Source organism: Diceros bicornis, chromosome 24 (genome assembly GCF_020826845.1).
Source record: "Diceros bicornis minor isolate mBicDic1 chromosome 24, mDicBic1.mat.cur, whole genome shotgun sequence".
Classification (NCBI taxonomy): Eukaryota; Metazoa; Chordata; class Mammalia; order Perissodactyla; family Rhinocerotidae; genus Diceros; species Diceros bicornis.
The window spans coordinates 16,477,441-16,500,990 of NC_080763.1; the positions used below are offsets into that span (position 1 = coordinate 16,477,441).

At 37.4% G+C, this 23,550-nt stretch overlaps 1 protein-coding gene across 7 annotated transcripts in view; it reads left to right on the top strand.

Moving 5' to 3' along the window:
- Positions 1-23,550, top strand: part of RAD51B (RAD51 paralog B) — a 648,418-nt gene that overhangs the window by 16,203 nt on the left and 608,665 nt on the right. For all 7 annotated transcript variants that reach the window (XM_058567173.1, XM_058567174.1, XM_058567172.1 and 4 more), the window contains exon 5: positions 14,736-14,872. In XM_058567173.1, the coding sequence (XP_058423156.1) occupies positions 14,736-14,872 (137 nt within the window). The remainder of the gene's footprint in view (positions 1-14,735; positions 14,873-23,550) is intronic.

The following is a 23,550-nucleotide window of genomic DNA, read 5'->3' on the forward strand; positions in this document are numbered from 1 at the left end:
GCCTGTAGATATGAGGTTTTATTTCGGGACTTTCCATTCTGTTCCATTGATTTGTGTGTCTGTTTTTGTACCAGTACCATGCTGTTTTAATTACTATCGCTTTGTAGTATGTTTTGAAGTCAGGGATTGTGGCGCCTCCAGCCTCTTTCTTCTTTTTCAGGATTGCTTTAGCTATATGGGGTCTTTTGTTGCCCCATATGAATGTTAGTATTCTTTGTTCTATGTCTGTGAAGAATGTCCTTGGGATTCTGATTGGGATTGCATTGAATCTGTAGATTGCTTTAGGTAGTATGGACATTTTAACTGTTTATTCTTCCAATCCAAGTGCATGGAATATTTTTCCATTTCTTTATGTCATCATTGATTTCGCTCAATAATGTCTTAGAGTTTTTATTGTATAGGTCTTTCACTTCCCTTGGTTAAATTTACTCCTAGATATTTTATTCTTTTTGTTGCAATTGTAAGTGGGATTGTCTTCTTGAGTTCTCTTTCTGTTAGTTTGTTGTTGGTATATAGAAATGCAACTGATTTCTGTAAGTTGATTTTGTACCCTGCCACTTGGCTGTAGTTGTTGATTATTTCTAATAGTCTTCAATGGATTCTTTAGTGTTTTCTATATATAAGATCATGTCATCTGCAAACAGCAAGAGTTTCTCTTGTTCATTGCCTATTTGGATTCCTTTTACTCCTTTTTCTTGCCTAATTCCCCTGGCCAGAACCTCCAGTACGGTGTTGAATAAGAGTGGTGAGAATGGGCACCCTTGTCTTGTCCCTGTTTTCAGAGGGATGGCTTTCAGTTTTTCCCCATTGAGTATGATGTTTGCTGTGGGTTTGTCATGTATGGCCTTTATTATGTTAAGGTACTTTCCTTCTATACCCATTTTGTTGAGAGTTTTTATCATCAATGAATATTGGATCTTGTCAAAAGCCTTCTCTGCATCTCTTGAGATGATCATATGGTTTTTATTCCTTGTTTTGTTAATGTGGTGTATCACATTGATTGATTTGCGGATGTTGAACCATCCCTGTGTCCCTGGTATAAATCCCACTTGATCATAGTGTATGATCTTTTTAATGTATTGCTGTATTCGGTTTGCCAATATTTTGTTGAGGATGTTTGCATCTATGTTCATCAGGGATATTGCTCTGTAGTTTTCCTTCTTAGTGTTGTCTTTGCCTGGCTTTGGTATCAGGGTGATGTTGGCCTCGTCGAATGTGTTGGGAAGTGTTCCATCTTCCTCTATTTTTTGCAATAGTTTGAGAAGGATAGGTATTAAGTCTTCTTTGAATGTTTGGTAAAATTCTCCAGAGAAACCAACTGTTCCTGGACTTTTATTTTTTGGGGGGTTTTTGATTACTGTTTCAATCTCTTTACTTGTGATTGGTCTATTCAGGTTCTCTATGTCTTCTTGGTTGAGTTTTGGGAGGTTGTATGAGTCTAGGAATTTATCCATTTCTTCTAGATTGTGCAATTTGTTGCATATAGTTTTTCATAGTATTCTCTTATAATCTTTTGTATTTCTGTGCTATCTGTTGTAATTTCTCCTTTTTCATTTCTAATTTTATTTATTTTAGCCTTTTCTCTTTTTTTCTTGGTGAGTCTGGCTAAGGATTTGTCAATTTTGTTTATCTTCTCAAAGAACCAGTTCTTTGTTTCATTGATCCTTTCTGCTGTTTTTTTAGTTTCAGTTTCATTTATTTCTGCTCTGATTTTTATTATTTCGCTCCTTCTGCTGACTTTAGGCTTTGTTGGTTCTTCTTTTTCTAATTCTGTTAGGCATAGTTTGAGGTTGCTTATTTGGGCTTTTCCTTGTTTGTTAAGGTGGGCCTGTATTGCTATGAGTTTCCCTCTCAGGACCACTTTTGCTGCATCCAATATGAGTTGGTATGGTGTATTTTCATTTTCATTTGTCTCCACATATGCTTTGATTTCTCCTTTAATTTCATCAATGATCCATTGGTTGTTTAGTAGCATGTTGTTGAGTCTCCACAGCTTTGTCACTTTCCTGGTTTTTTCCTTGTAGTTGATTTCTAGCTTCATGGCATTATGGTCTGAAAAGATGCTTGTTATGATTTCAGTCTTCTTAAATTTATATAAGCATGCCTTGTTTCCCAACATGTGGTCTATTCTTGAGAATGTTCCATGCAGACTTGAGAAGAATGTGTAATCTTCTGTGTTTGGATGGAGTGCTCTGTATATGTCTGTTAAGTCCATTTCATCTAGTTTTTTGTTTAGGTCCATTATTTCCTTATTTGTTTTCTGTCTGGATGATCTGTCAATTGATGAGAGTGGGGTTTTAAGATCCCCTACTATTATTGTGTTGTTGTTAATATCTCCTTTTAGGTTTGTTAATAGTTGCTTTATGTACCTTGGTGCTCCCGTATTGGGTGCATATATATTTAAAAGTGATATGTCTTCTTGGTGGAGTGTCCCTTTTATCATAATATATTGCCCCTCTTTGTCTCTCATTACCTGTTTTATCTTGAAGTCATGTTTGTCTAAATATGGCAACACCTGCTTTCTTTTGTTTGCCATTAGCTTGGAGTATTCTCTTCCATCCTTTCACTCTCAGCCTGTGTTTGTCTTTAGAGCTGAGATGTGTTTTCTGGAGGCAGCATATTGTTGGGTCTTATTTTTTAATCCATCCCACCACTCTGTGTCTTTTGATTGGAGAGTTCAGTGCATTTACATTTAGGGTAATTATTGATATATGGGGGCTTGTTGTTGTTATTTTATTACTCTTTTTCAAGTTCTTTTGCATTTCTTTTGTTTCCCATCCCATGTGTTTTGGACTACCAATTCAGTTTGGTAGTTCTGTATGGGAGTTCTCTTAGTTTTCTCTTTCTTTATCATGTATGATTCTGTTCTGATCATTTGGTTAGTGGTTACCATGAAGTTTGTATAAAACATCTCGTGGATGTGATAGTCCATTTTTTGACGGCCTCTTATACCCTTAGACTAAGTCGATTCGATCCCTCTCCTCTTCCCCTTCTAAGTTATTGTTGTCACATCTTATTCCTTCTTGTGCTGTGAGTTCATGTTTAACATGATGAGGTTATATTAATGCTTGGTGCGTACATTCCCTTGATCTTTGGTTTTATAATTAAGTGTTTGCTAATCTATTTTGATAGAGGACTGTAATTTTTCTGGTTTTGTCAACCTATTTTCCTCCTTGTTCAAAACTTTGAATCACCTTTCTCTTTTTTTTCTCAGGGATGAGGGCCTTCTTGAGCACTTCTTGTAGTGGGTGTCTTGTGGCTATGAACTCCCTTAGCTTTTGTTTATCTGGGATAGTTATTATTTCTCCATCATATCTGAAGGATATTTTTGCTGGATAGAGTATTCTTGGCTGAAAGATTTTGTCCTTCAGAATTTTGAATATATTTTTCCACTTTCTCCTAGCCTGTAAAGTTTCTGTCGATAAATCGACTGAGAGCCTGATAGGAAATCTTTTGTATGTTATTTTTTTTGTCTAGCTGCCCTTAATATTTTTTCTTTGTCGTTGACTTTTGCCCGCTTTACTACTGTATGCCTTGGAGAGGGTCTTTTGGTGTTGATATATTTAGAAGATCTATTTATTTCATTCACTGGTATTTCTAGCTCCTTTCTCAGGTTTGGGAAGTTCTCAGATATTATTTCTTTGAACAAGTTCTCTGCTCCTTTTTCCCTCTCTTCTTCCTCTGGAATACCTATTATCCTTATGTTGGATATTTCTCGAAGAGTTTCTTCATTTCTTTTTAGTCTTAGTTCTCTTTCCTCCTCATCTGGAGCATTTCTGCATTGCTGTCCTCAATATTGCTAATTCTTTCCTCCATATTGTCAACTCTGATGCTTAAGGCTTCCAGATTTGTGTTTGTCTCCTCTATTGTGTTTTTCATCTCTACAGTTTCTGATTGTTTTTTTTTATAGTTTCAATCTCTTTTGTGAAGAAACTCCTGATTTCATTGAATTGTCTGTCTGTGTTTTCTTGTATTTCATTAAGCTTTTCTATGATGGCTGTTTTGAATTCTCTGTCATTAAGGTTATGCATTTCTGTGCTTTCTGGGTTGATTTCTGGGTATTTGTCATTTTCCTTTTGGTCTGGAGATTTAATATACTCTTGCATGGCGCCTGTTGGTGTTGGCTTACTTTTCCTCATAGTGAAACTATATGGTCACAATTTCCTCTTGCTACTGCTGGGTGGGGGTCAAGGGCTGTGTATTGTGGCCCGCCTCAATCCGCGGGCACTCTCATCGGCCCCTGGCTGATCTGAGGTGTGGCTGAGTGGAGGCTGCTGGGGGGGACGCGTGGGAACAGCTGAGCCTGGAGCACAGCTAGGCCAAAGCAGCTGGGGCTTGCGTGCAGGTGGATTGAAGCAGCTGCAGCTGAAGTACTGCTGCACCAAAGAAGCAGGAGCTGGAGCGCTGCTGGGCTGAAGAAGCTGGAACTGGAGTGCGCTGGGCTGAAGAAGGAAGAGCTGGAGTGCCGCTGGGCCAAAGAAGCTAGAACTGGCGTGCGCTGGGCCAAAGAATCTGGAACTGGAGTGCACTGGGCCAAAGAAACTGGAACTGGAGTGTGCTGGGCTGAAGAAGGAGGAGCTGGAGCACCACTGGGCCGAAGAAGCTGGAGCTGGAGTGCGGTGGGCCGAAGAAGGAAGAGCTGGAGCACCGCTGGGCCAAAGAAGCTGGAACTTGAGTGCGGTGGGCTGAAGAAGAAAGAGCTGGAGCACCGCTGGGCCAAAGAAGCTGGAACTGGCATGCGGTGGGCCGAAGAAGGAAGAGCTGGAGCACCACTGGGCCAAAGAAGCTGGAACTGGAGTGCGCTGGGCCGAAGAAGGAAGAGCTGGAGCACCGCTGGGCCAAAGAAGCTGGAACTGGAGTGCGGTGGGCTGAAGTTGCTGGCGCCAAGTCATCTGGAGGCTGTACACAGACCAAGCTGAAGCAGCTGGAGCCAGGCGGGGCACGGTCCAGCTGACAGAGCTGTGGCCGTGGCATGGTGGAGCTGGGCAAGCTGGGACCGTGGCTTGGTCCAGCTGGAGCAGCTGGGGCTGTGGTGTGGTGGAGCCTAAGCTGCAGCTGCCTCTGGTGCGGGGGCGCAGGCTTGCCCTGCTGCTGGTCGGGCCCGGGCACCTGGGGGACACTGCCTGTGGGGGTGGGGCATGGTCATGCTGCCCCTGTTGGTGGGTCCCGGGTGCCTGGGGGCTGCTGCCTCTGGGGACTGTGCTGAGCTGAAGCGCTGCTGTGCTGAAGCGCCAGTCGGGTGGGCTGAGTGGGGGAGGGGTGCTTACTTTTGCCTCCCTGATCTCCGAGGTTTCTCGCCTCGCTGTTGCTCTCTGTTCTCCTGAGGGGCTAGCTTGTTGAAACTACCCTCGCAGCAGTTCTGCTCCCTCCATAGGGGGTCCTCACAGGCTGCGAGGGGTCTTGGAGAGCACTGATTTTCACGTGGCGAGCCGCACTCCCCTCCTGCCAAGAGCCACGTGGTCTCAGTCTCTGGGTCGCAGTCCTTGGGGAAGGAAGGGAGCTCCTCTTACCTCCTTCCACTTACTCTGGGGATTCCAGCACCTCAGTCCTTGGGTGTACGGCTGCTTGGGTGCCTCACACGTCCCCTGTGTCGTGTGAATAGCTTCTGTTGGAATATGAATGTCCTTTTTGTTGTGTCTTAAGAGGGGGAGAGTTCAGTTGGGGAAGCTCACTCCACCATGATGCTGATGTCACACCTTAATTGATTTTTTATTGATGAACATCAGTGATTCTTTTCTTTTAGGAGTTCTTTTTCTTATATGTTTTTAAAGTTGTATATCTCTAATACCTATATGTATATGTCTACATATTTATATGTTTTTTGTTATATATTGCTGTTTAACAAATCATTCCAAAGCTTAGTAGCTAAAAACAGCCGTAAGTATTTATTATCTCACACAATTTCTGTGAGTCAGGAATTCAGGAGCAGCTTAGCTGGGTGTTTCTGGTTTTGGTCTCTCATGAGTCCATAGTCAAGGTATTGGCTGAGGCTGTGGTTATCTGAGAACTTGTCTGGAGCTGAGGGAGATGCTTCCAAGATGGCTCACTTAGATGGCTTGGAATTTGGTCCTGGCTGTTGGCAGGGGACTCAGTAATTGGCCGCATGGGCCTCTTCACAGGACTACTTGAGTGTCTTCATGACATGGCAGCTGACTTTCCCTAGAGAAATGATCTAAGAGAACAAAGTAGAAATGGCAATGTCTTTTATGACCTAGCCTTGGAAGTTATATACATATCATCACTTCTGCTACATTCTGTTACTCATACAGAGCAATCTGGTGCAGTGAGGGTGGGGGGACTACAGAAGGACATGAATACCAAAGATGAAGGTCATTGGGCCCTTCTTAGAGGCTGGCTATGACTATATGTATATGTGTGTTTATATATGTATGTATGCATATATGTGTGTGTGTGCATGTATAATTTTTTAAAAACTTGAATATATTACCTCTCCATTCTCAGAAACATTATGGTAGGCAGAATTTCTAAAATGGCCTCCCAAAGATGTTCTGCCATAATCCCTGGAACCTGTGAATATGATGAGCTGTCACTCCCATGATTATGGGTTGTTATATGGCACAGTTTACTTAGGATAGGGAGATTATCCCCATCGAATCACATGAGCCCTTAAAAGAAAGGGAACCAGAAAGATTCAAAACAAGAGGAGGACTAGAGATGCCATTGCTGCTTGGAAGATGGAAGGGGCCATGTGGGAAGGAATGTAAGTGGCGTCTAGGAGCAGTGAATAGCCCTCAGATCATAGCCAGAAAGGAAACAGGGAGCTCAGACCTACAACTGCAGAGAAGTGGATTTTGCCAAGAACCTGAATGAGCTTGGAAGTTGATACTAACCCCCAGCCTCCAGATAGGAGCCCAGCTCAGCTGACACCTTGATTTTGGCCTTGTGAGACCCTGAGCAGAGAACCCAGTCAAGCCCATCAGGACTGCTGACCTACAGAACTGTGAGATAATAAATGGGTGTTGTGTTAAAGCTGCTAAGTTTGTGGTAATTTATTATATAGCAACAGAGAACTAATACAGATATCAATGGAGGGAGGTGTCTAATTAATTGCCTTGCACGATCTTTGCTTCTGGTTAGAAGTCAAACCTAGAGTCCTGAATATCAGGTAGAAGTTAGGTCTGGTGGAGGTGAGGGATAAGGCATCTGGTTGAATAAACTTAGACTAGATCTGGAGATGACTGAGGGAGAAAGAAGAAATCTGGAAACATTCTGCTGTCATTTTTATAGCTTCTTTTTCCTGACTCTAACTTCAAAATCCCCTAATCTATTTATCATCAGTTTTGATTTATGTGAACTTCACTGAATCTGTGTAACTGAGTAGTTACAGCACCAAGATTAAAAGTGGAACTAGAGAAGTACTACTCATGCCAAAAGCAGAAGCAACATAGGAGAAATCAAAGAGAAACCAAGTCTGCTGAATCACCAGTGGGAGTGAACTGCAGGGCTTTGTCCCTTTCCTTGAGAACATCAAATTCCTTACTTATGGAATACATAAACAGAGAATCCTGCATCTGTTATAACTGAATATTGGTAGTAAAGATACATTTGAAGTTTAAACTTTAAAACTTTGCATTACATGGAGATCAAACCGCGTAATGGTAGCTGTCTCGTATGAGATAATATAGATCAGATCAGTGTTTCTCAACCCTTTTTTTCATTATTGCCCCCTAAGGAGCCTTTTCAGACATTTTTTCCTAATCACCCCCACCCCCACCCAACATGAGATTTTAATACCACAAATATGCTGTATATCTGTTTATGTACTTTATGTATATCTGTGCTTTATACATAAAAAGAGTAAAATTCCTGCCCTCCCCCATCAAAACCAAGCTTCACCTTTGGGGTCAATATCACTCCTGCTGAGAATGCGTGATAGAGATGCTAATGTGACTAGGTAAAATTAAGATTGTATTTAAAGGGATCATCAAAAAAAGTATTTTCATATTGTAATCTAGAGATTACAGGACTAGAGAACTGGTCCAAACTCATATCAACAAAAAGAGATGTAACATCTGCATATCTTAATTCAAGAGAACCTCTGGAAGAGTAAACCTGTGAAGCACTGCCAGATCTTTACAACATTTAACAGTGATGAGTATACCCAGATCCCTGCTCTAAATAGTAAGAAACAGTGTAGCACATTTCTAAATTAATTGTATTTCCTGAGTCATTTCTATGATTTGTTCATTATTTAAGGAGACCAGGTGTCCTCCTTGAGTGGGGCAGTTTTACTTTGGGAGTGACTATCGTACTGTCCCGTAAAGGTAAAGGCAGGATACCAGAGTCCTAGTTTGGCAGAACAGTTAAATATTGCAGTTCTTTTTCTTTCTCATTGGCAGGGTTAGCGGTGGCCTAGAAGATCACAGGAGATAATAAGGCAGGGGTTGGAAACTCAAATGACTGCAAGGGCCAGGCATGTAATAGAGATGCATGAGCAGTGACATGTGAGACCTAAGTGCTTTATTAGTCAATTTGGGTTGCTTACACTGCTTACAACAGCAGCAGACATTTATTTTTCTTGCTCATGGATCTGCGGGTTGGCCAAGGTGGGTCTCATCTCCTTCAAGCTGCAGACAGCTTCAGGTCTGCTCCATGTGCAACAACAGCAGTAGGAAAACTAGGGAGAGATTTCTAATTGGTGTTCCATGAATATAGTCTGCTGACATGACTTGTTTATCCTGCCCAGTGTTTTGAAAGGCAAGATAATCAGGCCTCTGTCCTAATACAGGAGTTCAGCACATGTGGTTGATTGGGTCGTTGTCCCCAGTTCTTCACTCACTCCCTGATTTAGAAATAAACTTCTTTCTCCATAAAGCTTTCGTAGAGTCTTTCTAACAGCACATATTACATGATTATTAAATGAGTGATTATTCCCCTTGCTACTGTTTGATTTTTTTTTTTTTTAGTGATGCAGCTTGGGGTACTTGCCATTCCCATGTCCTCCTGCTTTTTTCTGCTCCGTTTCCCCCCCTTCTCTTTCTGCCTCCCTTTCCATTTACTTCAAAAACAGCAGTAATCAGTATGAAATAAGAGTGAGTGGAGAGAATCCAAGATATAAAATCTTCCACATGTTGATGTAAAATAATTTAAGGTCAAGGTTTCTTTCACAAGGCAAAGTGCTACCTGGCCTCTCTGAGATTGCTTTTTTTTTGGTTTTGGTTTTAGGATTTAGAGAGTCAGTCACTTATTTTTAAGATGGATTCTGTAGGTCTGAAGACCTGATCATATTCTACGTATTAGTAGAGCAAGTGGAGACAAGTAGTTAGATGCAGGGTGGGGGCGGGCGGTCATTAAAAGATGATCTGAAGTTTCCACATTCTCTTTTCTCAGATGAGAGCCAGACAGTCCTTAAATTTCCTTCTGCAAAGTATTGGCTTGGCAGATTGCCCCATCCTGTCGCCCCCATCTTGAATGTGGGAGAGTTAACTTGCTAAGATTTTACGTCCTAGCAGCTCCAGGTTTCACATTCATCTCACCCATTTAATCTCATTGAAGATGAAAATGAGTAGGCTTCATTTTTACTTTAGTACAATTAGGCTTTCTTTTCTTGGGCATAATTCTCTTTCCTCTTCAAGCCAATTATTAATATTTGCTTCCTTGTTGATATTCAAGTGATCTTCCCTACTGGTTGTTTTCTTTCAGTTCTTTTACATTTCTCAGGCAGAGTTGAAACTCAGGCTCTACCTAGATGAAGCTAATTGTATTTTACTGGTGTCTTCTGTGTGTAAATGTTGTATTTAGCTGAGTTTCCAAGAAGCAAATAACTTAGACTATTCTGGTTTGGCATGTTCTCTCTTTCTAACCACCATTGGAGCTGAACCTGGGAACTGAACACAACTTGAAATTTTGTGGTTTGGCTGTTGGAATTCAGAGCTAAACTATCTGAAGCTAAAAATTATTAATGTTGAAATGTTTTAACCCACTAAGTAAACCTGAAAAAATAATGAAATTTAACTCCAGCTAGCCCATAAAAATTATGTATAACATAATTTTTTTGAGGCAGGAAGAGAGGAAAAAATGTATGAAGGGGATCTGAGATTGCTAAAGAATTAGAAATTAGTTATTGGAGTTTAAAGTAAATGTTATTATCCAAATTCCAATGCAAAGTAAAACAAAAAACAAAAAAACCCACCAGAAAACCCACCAAACAAACCCAGAAATCTTATAATGTTATTCACATCATATTCTACTTTTCCCAAGTCTATACTGAATCAGTACGTAAAAATAATGAAGTAGGAAAAATGCCAGTTGCACTTGTTTAACTTTTCAGATATTTTTTTCCATATTTTCTTTGAAGATAGGATAATAAGATAATACTTTACATTTTCATGGTATTTGATACTTTGCTGAATATTTTCATATATATCATCTTAATTAAAATGATGACTTGTTTCACCTTTTCACTAAAAATCACAAAGTATTTAATGAGTTAAGCTCATTAAATCTTAGAACATATCTAAAACCTGGCATGTAGAGAGTATCTATAGAAAGGCAGTCCTCTGTTCCACCATTAGTTAAGCACTCTGAAGTGTAACCATGTCTCATTTTCAAAATCCACTTTCAAATTTTACTGACAGAAGTTTCCTTTGCTCTGATTTCTGAGGATTAATTTGATCCATGTTGTCTTTGATAACAATAAAAGGTCTGTGAAAAGTGTCTGGGGCTCTTTAAAAGTATCAGTCTCCAAAGCAGAGTATATAAGATGGTCCCTTAGGTTGTGGGAAGAGAATATTAGAACTTTTATTGGTATTTCAATCTAAAAAATGAAATAAACCTTAATTAACATTTAATAAATGGATTGATATTGGCATCCTCACTTGGTCTGTATGTCAGACTATCACATGTCAGGTATAGTCATGAGAAAAGAATACAGAAGGTTGACAGAGGCACCCTGCTTCTACCTTTATTTTTGGCATATTGGGATGAATTATAGTTCTACATGTACCTAGTTAGGTGGGTTTATGGATTTAACTAAACCAAATCTCACAAAACAGACAAATGGCATAAAAAGTTTTCTGAAAAGAAACTGTATTGAAGACAATGCCAATATTGTGAGCAGAAGTGAACCACATGCACATAAAAGTCAGAGCTGTGATTCTCCTATGACTAATGGAGTAAAAATCAATGACAATCTAATTCCATCTGAGGAGACATCCAAAAAACTTGAAATTATAAAGAAGACAGTTATATAAATGGAATATATAAACATATAAATGGAATTATATCCACACACAGGACGGGAAGACAAACTTCCACAAGTTTTTCAGTGATGTTTAAAGTCATGTGATACATAATTCAATATCTAGAAAAATTTCACTAAAATTAATGATAGATATTGAAAACCTCTTTTGGGTTAATAGCAAAAGACCAAATGCAATACATTATTAATAAATAACGTTAGAGGCATAGTCGTTTTTTCTGTTACAGTAAAATGGATGAAATAAAACATAGGAAACAACGTGGCAACAACTTAAATGGATTTGTTTGTGAATAAATACTTTCAGAACATGTATAGAAATCATTACAGACAATTTGAAGCATCAAGAATTAAAGCAAATTATTCAGTGTGGAAGGATGCTATATAATTAAAGTACAGAAGTTTCTAATGTGGCTCAGGTTATTGTATTAGCTGATTCTGTTTCAGTAGTGAAATACATGAAGAATTAAATTTTTTTTTGTGCTATGAAAGTAAAGATGTATCAGGAAAGATATGTTCTCAAAAATAAGTGACTTATTGAATATAAAACAATGTTTCTGAGGGAATTTCCTGGGAGTAATGGTGATGTTATGACTTGATAGGGGTTTAGATTGGATATATGTATGCATTTGTTGGAACTCATCAAATGGTACACTTAAGATATGTGCATTTCACTGTATGCAAAATTTACCTCAAAAAAAAAAAAGAATCATATGTATTAAACTCAGGTTAATGATGTATTTGCTAAACTTGAGGGGAAAGTATGTTGATGTTTTTGACCTACTTTGAAATGCATTAAAAAAACTTAAGATGGATTGATGAATGGATAGAGGGATGGATTGATGGGTAGATTAGTAAAGTGTAGTATAGTAATAGCAAAAACGGTAATTGCAGAGTCTAGGTGGTGGGTATATGGATCTTCCTTGTAAAATTCTTTGAACTTTTGTGTTGCATCATCTTTAAACAATCTATAGCAACATAGAAGTTGATGTCAGATGTATGAAGAGTGCTTCAGGACAGTATCAATGTTGTTAATTTTTATAAAAACCTGGCTGGTAAATTACAGAGTCTCCATAGTACTCTGTAATGAGATGAGATGGGACCATGAAAATCGTTTGAATCACCAGAGCTTCTTTGGTTATTTCACGGCATAGATTGTAAAAAAGTTGTTGAATTTAAAGATGGGTGAAACATTTTTTTAAATGAAAAGATAAGATATATCAATTTTGCTGACCCTTTTTGTATGCCAAGTGGCTGTGTAATATGCTACATATCAACCAACCAGTCATCAAACAATGGAACACTCTTACTCCATCTCTTCCAAGTAAAGCCTGTGTTTTTACAATGAGTAAGGAAGTAACTGCCTTTTTAAAGACAGAGATTAAAATACAGAGAGAGTGTTTTTTAAATCACTGCTTGGAAATATTTCTTTTATCATGTGATTTTTGTTGTCAAAGAAGTATGTGTCTTGTGAAAACTTTGCTATCTGCACACTTTAAAAAATTTGTAACACTATTTTCTATGCTATTGAAAAATCTTCCAAATAAAGAGTCAGTTGATTTTGAAACCAATTGTTAAAAATGTTAAAATGCAATGTCTTTCTATTAGTTTGCAAGAATAATTGATTGACATGAGGGAAGATAGAAATTTATTAGCCAAAAACTTTTACTAATTGATGGGAGGTATTAAAAAATGAAAATAGTGATTTAGGAAATAGAATGAATGATATATTTCTTTAAGTCCTTGCATTTTTGCATTTATCTCTTTCTCAACTGTACAGCCATTGCAATTAAGTACTGAAATAAGTAGAACTTAGTACCTGACATTTCAATCACTGAATTACAAAATATTTAAATCAATATTTAAAAAGAATATAATTTCATTTGTTATTGTTGTTATTGTCATTGCTCCACTAAAGTGCGGATAACTTTTATGAGTGAAAAGATCTGTACAACTAATAAATAAGTATATAAACTAATTTTAAATGCCTATAATTTTTTATTTTTTAATTCCTATTTTATGTATGTTTTATACTGCATAGAACATGTTAGTAAAATAGTATAATATAATAAATATGCATATATTGGAGGATCATACTAAATTTTTATTTGTTTGTGAAAATATGTAATCAAAGAAGTTTGGAGACCCCTTTTCACTGATCACTCGTGATCTGGCACACTATTACTGGCAGCAGCACTTACTTATCCTTAAAGTCTAAATCATTGTTTTAGAGGTTATAAATTAGCACATAGTTTCTAACTGGTGAGCCTTTGTTTTTTACTGTTGAGCCTTGATGAATGAAGTTTATCTTTAGTCTAAATGCTAAAACAGTAGTTCTTAAAGGGTAGAGCAGCATCAGCATCACCTGGGACCTTATTAAAAATGTAAATTCTCAGGCCCCATCCCAGGCCTACTGAACTGGAAATGCTGGTGAACAGCCTTGCCAAGTGCCTCTAATGCTCACTGAAGTTTGAGAGCCACTGGCCTACATGGTTTAGACTCGTGGATCACCCCTCCTTGTATCTTCCTGCTCATGACATATCTGAGACCATTTCTTCTTAACTACAGTATATCTCAGTCTTAGCTCAGACTTTTTTCATCTCTACCTGAGATTTTCTTCTCTCCTCCCTCCCTTCTCTTCTTTTCCATTCTTCCTATTGTGAAAAATTGTTCATTAATGTTATTTTCAAAAGGGATAGTGTTTTGGTTCCTAAAATTTGGATGCTACAGCCAGTGTGACAAATAGCGTATATTTAAAGGGGATATTTTTAACATTTTCAAATTAATTTTTGTTAACCACTTCCAGTTGGACTTGAATATGCATGTGATTAATTTATTATTCTTTTCCATCTATATCCTCTTGATTTCAAATTTTATAATCTCTAAATAGCTTTCCAACAACTAAAATTTCAAAACATACATTTCAAAGTAAGAATCACCTAGATTCAACAATTGTTGAATTTTATTACTTTTGCTTTTCTCTTTTTCTGCATAAACACAACACAGTTGTTTCACTGAACCATTTGTAAGTAAACTGTATATGTCAGTACTCTTCACCCCTAAATACTTTACTGTTAAGAATAAAGATCAAAGTAGCTTTTAATGGGACTATTACAAAATTATTCTGAAAGCCCAATTCATACCAAATGCTAAACCCGTTATTAAATCCTAAATATTTTCAAGATCCTTCTATAAATGTCTTAATGAGGAAAAGGTATAGAACTCCAAGTTGTGAATGTATAAATGAATCCTCCAGCCTTTCTCAACCAAAGTTTTTCATCTGAACTACAGAACACAGAGGATGATTTGAGTGACTATTTTCTCGTTTCTCCCAAGGATGGTACATAACTAGTACCAATCCAGATACATGGGGGAAAGATTAATTCATTACATACGATGGATGTATTAGAATGTTCTTTCCAGGAACTCAGGTTAGTTCGACTGTGTATGTGGCAAGTTCTTAAGAGGATTTTGCTTTGAATAGCTTGTGATGTTTATACAAATATCTTTTTTTTAGATTACAGGTCCACCAGGTTGTGGAAAAACTCAGTTTTGTATAATGATGAGTGTTTTGGCTACAATACCCGTCGACGTGGGCGGATTAGGAGGAGCTGTTGTGTACATTGACACAGAGTCAGCATTTAGTGCTGAAAGGTAGGCGATTTCATTATTTTCCATTATATTGCTTTATTTTTGTAACTTATATACAGCATGTAACATTCACAAATAGGTTAACATTTACCTTTTTTTTGAGAACACAGAATGCTAGATACTGTGTTAAAGGAATTTTCCTTTTAAAATTGACACGGGAAACCAGTTTCTTTTTGTCGTTTCTATCCTTTTCTTATTGGTTTAAGTGGGGTTCCTGGATAAGCTGTGTTTTGCAGAGAGTTAGGAAGAAAGAAATTCAAGAAAGAGAGGGAGGAATGTAAGTAGAAAATGGAGAAGTTGGAAAATTAATAAGAAAGACTAAAGGTAAGCTGCTTTGTAAGTAATTTCTAGTTGGAAGTGAAATGTTAGTGAATGGAAAGAGTGCAAATTTCAAAACAATTTTTGATTGAGGAGTATTTTACTTTAATCTTTGAGATAGTATGGTATAAAATGTGAGAAACACACTGGTAAGTAGGAATATCCATGCTTGGAAGGAAAATATTTCCTTATTTTGGCAAGGACCTTTAACATTCTTTGAGAGAGGCATTCAGTCTTTTGTGTAATTCTATACACCTGAAGATAAGTCTGGTCCCCCCCCCCCACTCCTCCCCTGCTCTGATTGACATTCATAAGCAGGAGTGCTTTTACATTGGAGACTGATTCAGTTCTGTTCTCTTAGCCATAGTATAGGTATAGTCTTGTGAGTCTTTTTCTAACTGTCACTATGAATCAGATCTCTCCCTTATTTCTCTCTAAGAGTACTATTTAGATCAAAGGGTATTACCTGACCAGATAAATTCCAAATGGATTATTTCGCCTAGAACTTATTTGCTTTGTTCTACATCTCTTGGTTATCTATTCTTTCTAAGTATATGCCACTGGTTTGTCAGCTCCTTGAGTTTGTGTTCTATTTTTGTTTCCTCAAGGCCAGATCCAGTGACTGACACACATTAACTGCTCAGAAAATGTTTGATAAATTAATGAATTGACAAGTATTACTCTCAGATTGTGAAATCCAGATACCATTTCCTACTAAAAGGAATGAGGTTCCTTAGGAAATGATTGATCCTAGCTTTGGAGCAGGAAATTTTTAGGATGGTCTGAAACATCATATCAGATAGCAAGGAAGCTATCAAAGACTAGGTAGGGCAGTGTCAGAAGGATTCAGGAGTCAACCTGAAGAGGTCTCACTGGCCAAAGATGATACAGATTGACTACCAATAAGAATAATAGTGGCAATGGATTAAAACACATGAAGTATGTTTAAATCCATGAGTCTATAAGATTAAGAAATGAAAAGCAACTAATTGATCGCTATTGGAGAATTCTGGAGAAGCAGCTCATTTTGAAAATGAGTAGAAAAAAAAGAAATTAAGCATCTGTTTTCCCTTTTCTATATAAACTGTATTACTGAGTAACAAATAGGTCTTTTTATAGAAGTATTTTAGTAATAAATGAAGAAGGAATGATGGGATATCACCAAATTACAAGCCCTAACAATTTAATGGATCTAGGATGTGAATAGTGTGATATAATAAGCAATATATATTTTGTCTTCATCCTGGTTCTTGGAAAAAGAGCTTCAAAAACTTTTGGAATTTCCCAAGTGATAGAGGTGAGAGAAGCATCATTTGTTATTCATAATTATTCCCTTTCCATCACACTTCAGTTTATGCTAATGACCTGACTCTTGGCAGACCCTAGATAGCTTCATATGGGGGCTGGTTTCCAGAGGATCCAATTGTGTGATTATAGGTTTGTAACTTTTAGGCTCCACTTCCCCCCAACCTGTGAGGAAGGGAGAGGGGCAGGAAACCAGGTAATCACTAATAACCAATGATTTAGTCAATCATGCCTATGTAATGGAATCTCCACAAAAATCTCTAAATGATAGGGTTTGGAGAGCTTCCAGGTTGGTGAACACATAGACGTGTCGGAGGGTGGTGTGCCCAGAGAGGTCATGGAGGCTCTGTGTTCCCCCATACCCTCAATACTTTACTCTATGCATCTCTTTCATTTGTCTGATCCTGAGTTGTATGCTTTGTAATAAACTGGTACTAGTAAGTAAAGTGCCTTCCTGAGTTCTGTGAGCCATTCTAGCAAATTATTGAACTTCAGTAGGGGGGCGTGGGAACTCCTAATTTATAGCTGGTTGATCAGAAGTACCAGAGGCCCGGGACTTGCCATTGGTGTCTGGGGGCAATGGGGGCAGTCTTATGGGACTGAGCCTTGTGGAGTCTGAGCTAACTGTTGGTAGTTAGTGTCAGAATTGAATTAACTTGTAGGACACCCAGTTGGTGTCCACAGAGAATTGAAGAATTGCTTGGTGTGGACAACCCACACATTTGGTGTCAGAAATGTTGTGAGTAAAAACAGTTCATAAACATAAAAGGTTGTTAGCATCACAAAAAGACAGCCAGTCATTGTGGTACCTCCTGATAGAAGAGTAATCAAACCTGAATGTGATCAGGCCTTCAGTTTACAACATCTATAGATCCAACTACCAGTTTACAATGTATACAGAGAAGAGGGGAACGTGTTAAACTACATCAGAGGGATACAATCAGAAAATCCAAACTGGAAAATGACCGAACAAACAACCTGGTTTCTTTAACAAATAAATTGTAAGATTGAAAAAAAGAGTTGGAAGAGGAACCTTTAAATTAAAAGAGACGTAAAAGATCTATTGCTCTCATCACATTGTACACCTTAAACTCACACAATGTTATATGTCAATTATATCTCAATTAAGCTGAAAAAAAAAAAAAGATGTGTTGATCGGTTGCAATGTGATGAACTTATTTGGATCTTAAACAAATAAGTAGTAAAAAAAAAAAACCAACAGAAGCATAAACATATGAGACCACTGGAAATCTGAACACTGAAATATATTTGATACTAAAGCTGATAAAGACATTGGTTCACTCAGGTGGTCCAAGTGAAAGGTACTCTTTAAAATGCCAATGACTGGCCTTCAACTAACAAGCCAAGTAAGTATTAAATAGCCAATTAGGTAATAAGTAGCTAATGTATAAATAGCTCTTGCAAAGGTCCTGGGGAATTTGCTTTGCAGAATTGAAGGATTAAGTTTATTCTGATAACAGCAGTTCAGTTCACTGTAATTAGATTCCTGCTTTCTTGTACCACATACAAAACTGAGTGTAGGATGTCTTCTTAAGGAGTAAACTGTTGCATGATTCCATTGTTATCAATATTACAGTTCAGAGTAGGTTGAAAATCTTATCAGTGAATTGGGTGAAATCCAGCATAAATACAGTAGCAGGTGACTAGTCCAAATTAGTTTGTGGAGCTTTTTGTTTGTTTTTCTTTGTCTTTGCATATAGCCTTAATTATCTACTTTTTGCATCCTCCATATTTACTTATTTTCCTTCATTATCTTTTCCTGCCTATGTGTGTATTAGTACTTGCCCCCAAGGCAGGTTGGAAAATTAAGAGGTAAAATTTTAGTCCATTTGTTGGAATTATGTTGGATAATTCACAAGGAGCTCTTATGAAGGTCATTTGAGGATAGATGTTGAAATTTGTTGTTTTTACTTTTCTAGTCTATTCTCCACAAGGCTTGAAAAGTGTCGTCATCTGGCTACTATATGGAATGCATTTTAAGGTCTGGTTATAGGGTCAGGTGGAATAAAAAGTACCAGTGCTCTTTTGTATAGATGCCAGACTTAGCATTCTCATACTACCTTCTGGAATTTGTCATGGTGGGTCAGAGAATGGAGCTGGCTATGTTCTGCCTGGTCACATTTCATTTGTGCTGTTACAGGACTGCTTGAATTCTATTTGGATTTATTGGGGAAGGTTGGTCAATCGGTTAGGAAAGCGTTCTGCTGCAAGTAACTGAATACCCAAAGAACAGTGGCTTAAACAAAAAGAGGTTTAGTTTTTTCATATAACAAGAAGACCTGAGTAGCTGGTTGCTGGCACTGGATCTGCTGCTCAGTGATGACAGGGAGACCTAGGGCTGGTACATTTTTATGCATCGTATCCATTCTGTGCTCAAGTCAGTGGGAAGGGAAAGGGCCAGCTATGTCTTTTATCAGGAAAATATACTTTTTTCAGAATAGCCATCTCCTTTTCTCTGCTGATTTCCTTTTTATCCTCTGGAATCCTCTTGCAGATTTCTCACTGGGCCACCCCTATATGCAAGGGAGGATGGTAAAGTAAGGAGAAAAGATAGTTGATGAGTTGCCTGAGGCTGGTTAACATTGCTGCCTGAATAAGATTGGGGTTCTCATACCAAGGGAGAAGTGGGAATGGATAGTGGTGGGTAATTAATAGTGTCTGCCACAACTGGGATAGTTTCTAGACTTAGAGAAGAGGTAAAGCAGGAGAATATGAGACTCAAAAAGGAATATCTGTGACTCTCTGTATGTCTCTGTATGTAGCATTGTCTCCATTTTGTGCTTACAAGCAAGTAAATGAGAAAGTGAATTGAAGGATTAATATGAGGGATGATTAAAGGATTTGCATATAGAGAACTTAGGGTAAGTGATACAAAGTGGCAAATAATTTCTGTCAATAAATTGCTAGATGTATTACAAAGTTTTTGTAATCAAAATAGTATGGTATTGGCATAAAAACAAACAGACAGATCAATGGAACAGAATAGAGAGCCCATAAATAAATAAATATGATCAATTAATTTATGACAAAGGAGCCAAGAATATACAATGGGGAAAGGACAGTCTCTTCAATAAATTGTGTTGGGAAAACTGGACAGTCACATGCAAAACAATGAAACTAGACTACTATCTTACACTGTACACGAAAGTTAGCTCAAAATGGGTTAAAGACTTGAATGAAAGACCGGAAATCATAAAAGTCCTAGAAGAAAACATAGGTGGTAAGCTCCCTGACATCAATCTTAGTGATGATTTTTTAGATCTGACTCCAAAAACAAAGGTAACAAAAGCAGAAATCAACAAGTGAGACTACATCAAACTAAAAAGCTTCTGCACAGCAAAGGAAATCATCAACAAAATGAAAAGGCAACCTACTGAATGGGAGAAAAAATTTGTAAATCTTATATCTGATAAGGTGTTAAAATCCAAAATATATAAAAAACTCATACAACTCAATAGCAAAAAAAAATCTGATTAAAAAATGGACAGAAGATCTGAATAGACATTTTTCCAAAGAAGACATACAGATGGCCAACAGATACATGAAAAGGTGCTCAACATCACTAATCATCAGGGAAATGCAAATCAAAACCACGATGAGATATCAGCTGTTAAATAAGGCTCTTATCAAAAAGACAATAATAAGTGTTAGGATGTGGAGAAAAGAGAACTCTTGTGCACTTTTGGTGGGAATGTAAATTGGTGCAGCCATTATGGAAAACAGTATGGTTCCTCATAAAATTAAAAATAGAACTACCAGAAGATCCAGCAATTCCACTTCCAAATTTATCCAAAGAAAATGAAAACACTAACTCAAAAAGATATAGGCACACCCATGTTCATTGCAGCATTATTTACAATAGCGAAGATATGGAAACAGCCTAAGTGCCCATCGATGGATGAATGGATAAAGAAAATGTGGTATATATGTGGAATATTGTTCAGCCATAGAAAAGAATGAAATCTTGCCATTTGCAACAACATGAATGGACCTCAAGGGCATTATGCTAAGTGAAATAGGTCAGATGGAGAAAGGCAAATACCATATGATTTCTCTTATATATGGAATCTAAACAAAACAAAACAACAAAGCTCACAGATACAGAGAACAGATTGGTAGTTGCCAGAAGCAGGGGCGGGGGGTGGGCAAAATGGGTGAAGGAGGTCAAAAGGTACAAACATCTAGTTATAAAATAAATAAGTCATGGGGATGTAATGTACAGTATGGTGACCATAGTTAATAATACTGTATTGCCTATTTGAAAGTTGCTAAGAGAATAGATCTTAAAAGTTCTCCTAACAAGAAAAAAAATTTTGTAACTATGTAGGGTGACGAATGTTAACTAGAATTATTGTGGTGATCATTTCACAATGTGTACAAGTATTGAATCATTGTGTTTTATACCTGAAACTAATATAATGTTATATGCCAATTATACCTCAATAAAGAAAAAGTCTTATATAAATTCTTTCAGAGAATAAAAAAGATGGAAAAAAAAAAGAATAAAAACTATGATAGGTATCGTTAAAAATTTTTAAAAAATAAGAAAATACAGGTTCAAATGTGCTTTTTTTTTTCTTGCTGAGGAAGATTTGCCCTGAGCTAACATCTGTCACCAATCTTCCTCTTTCTGCTTGAGAAAGATTCACCCTGAGCTAACCTCTATTGCCAATCTTCCTCTGTTTTGTATGTGGGTTGCCGCCACAGCATGGCTGCTGATGAATGGTATAGGTACGTGCCTGGGAACCGAAACAGAGTGCTCCAAACTTAACCACTAGGCCACCAGGCTGGCCCCCAAATGTACTTTTTATGTTGAGCCAAAGTAACCCTCTGTGAAGCTAGCTCTATTCCATGAAACATGACAAAATAAGGCTAATCTTTCTACCACTTGTCCTTTGAATTAGTGATTCTCAAATTTGCACATTGGCGTCGTCTGGGGAGCTTAATTACTGATGCCTAGATTCCACTAGCAAAATTCTGATTCGTTTTGTTGGGGATGTGACTTGGGCATCTAAAGTTTTAAAAGCTCCCCATGCGATTCTAATACGCAGACAGGGTTGAGAGCCACTGTATTCGAAAAGAGCGATTTTGTTCCCAACGCTTTTAATCTTCTCTTTCCAAAACTAATTCTTCCCTTTTACCTCTATTATTATTCGTATGACATAATTTCCATATTCCCCCATCATCTTAGTCCCCTGAACATGCTCTGCTTAATTGAAGTTGATCTTTAAATGCTGAACCTAGAAGTTCTCCAGTACTCTGACCAGTGCAGAATAGAGTTATCTTTGTGATTTCCTATTTTTTGCAGATTGAATTGCATTAGTGTTTGAGTAACCATGTGACGCTGGTAGCATATGGTGAGCCTATAGTCCACTAAAGCTCTTAACTCCTTTTCACATGAACTCATGCTATACCATGAATCTCCAATTCTGAATGTACAAAGTTGACTTTCTGAATTTACCTTTTTTTTTGTGAGGAAGATCAGCCCTCAGCTAACATCCAGATTTACTTTTATCCCAAATAAATTTCATCTTGTTAGTTTACTTTCATTTGTTCTATCTTATTAATTTTTAAATGAGTCGTAATTCAACTATTCAGTACATTATCCCAGGGCCAGGATTAGGGTGAGGCAAGTAAGGCACTCACCTCAAGGACAAAATTTAAGGGGCACCAATTCAGGAATGGAGACAAATAAATTTTTTTTCAGCTTTATTGAGGTATAATTGACAAGTAAACTTGTAATATATTTAAAGTGTCCACATAAAAAATGGCTAGATATCTTTTTATCAAGAAGGAGGGAGAAAACAGAGGAGGAATAAATAAAAATTCCGTAAGTTTAAAATGTATAAAGAAAAGAAACTCTTCCAGGTGATGTACTTAAAAGCACTTTGGAAAGATTAATTATATTTTTTAAAGCGAGACACTAACTAGCTTATTTATACATGTCTTTGAGAAGATAATCTAAAGTAATATGTTCATCATAGACCAGCTGTGTCTCCAGCCTGCTTAATAATTAGATAATAGTATAGTCTGATGCCCTTGGGTACTCAGGAACTGCATTGGGGTGAGGGGAGTGCTAAGCAGGCAGAGTTCTGGATCTCCTCCTTCTGACTGATTCAGAACAAGTTTGTTTTTTTTTTTATTTTACCTGTTGGACTTATGCTTAAGATCTGATATAGTCTTAGACGCTATGTGCTTTTATATACCTTGAGAATATGGCTAAATAAATTAACCTAGTAACCTGTCTGTGGAAATTTTGGCAACCATGAGCATTCCAGTATACATGAATTGAATGAATACTATATTATCCCTACTGGAGATAATTAGAAAAAGATGGAACTGGAGGTTAAGAATAAGAAAGGAAGGTGATATGAATGGTAAATAGTAATAGAGGTTTCTGAAATAAAACTTTGGGAGAAATAAAATGAATAAATGAAAATAAAGCTTGGTCTTAGAACTGCAAATGGATATGTGTGTGAGGAAAACTGAGAGATCTGGGGAAGCAAGAGATGGGACCCAGGACCCTAGAAGGTGGGGATTGGGGGAGATGGTTGAAGAGTTTCTAGGATAGAAAATGGAAATTAGTCATAAGTACTTATTATTGCTAAAACAAAACTTTGGAATTTTCTGGAATTTGTGAGGAACTAATAGATTCACATTATTGTATTTAATAATACTACAGTGCTGAGGAAATACATATTGAATTAATGAACAGGAAAATATTACATATGTACAAGAAACTTTGAGAAACCATAAATTTACATTTCAGCACATTTGCGATATTATATTTCGACTAGAATTTTGGAAAACTTTTTTTTACATTAAGCATATGTTTTATTTCAAGTTGGCATGTGGTCACTAATGTAAAGCTTTTAACCTTCATTTTATACAAGAGCTGTGAAGTAACAGGGGGAACTAATAACAAAAACCTTGATCTGAATCCAGTCTTCTCCACTTCAGTGAATGGTAATTCCATTCTTCCAGATGCTCATCCAATTAGTCAAGAAATCCCTTCAGCTCCTCTTTTGAACTATATT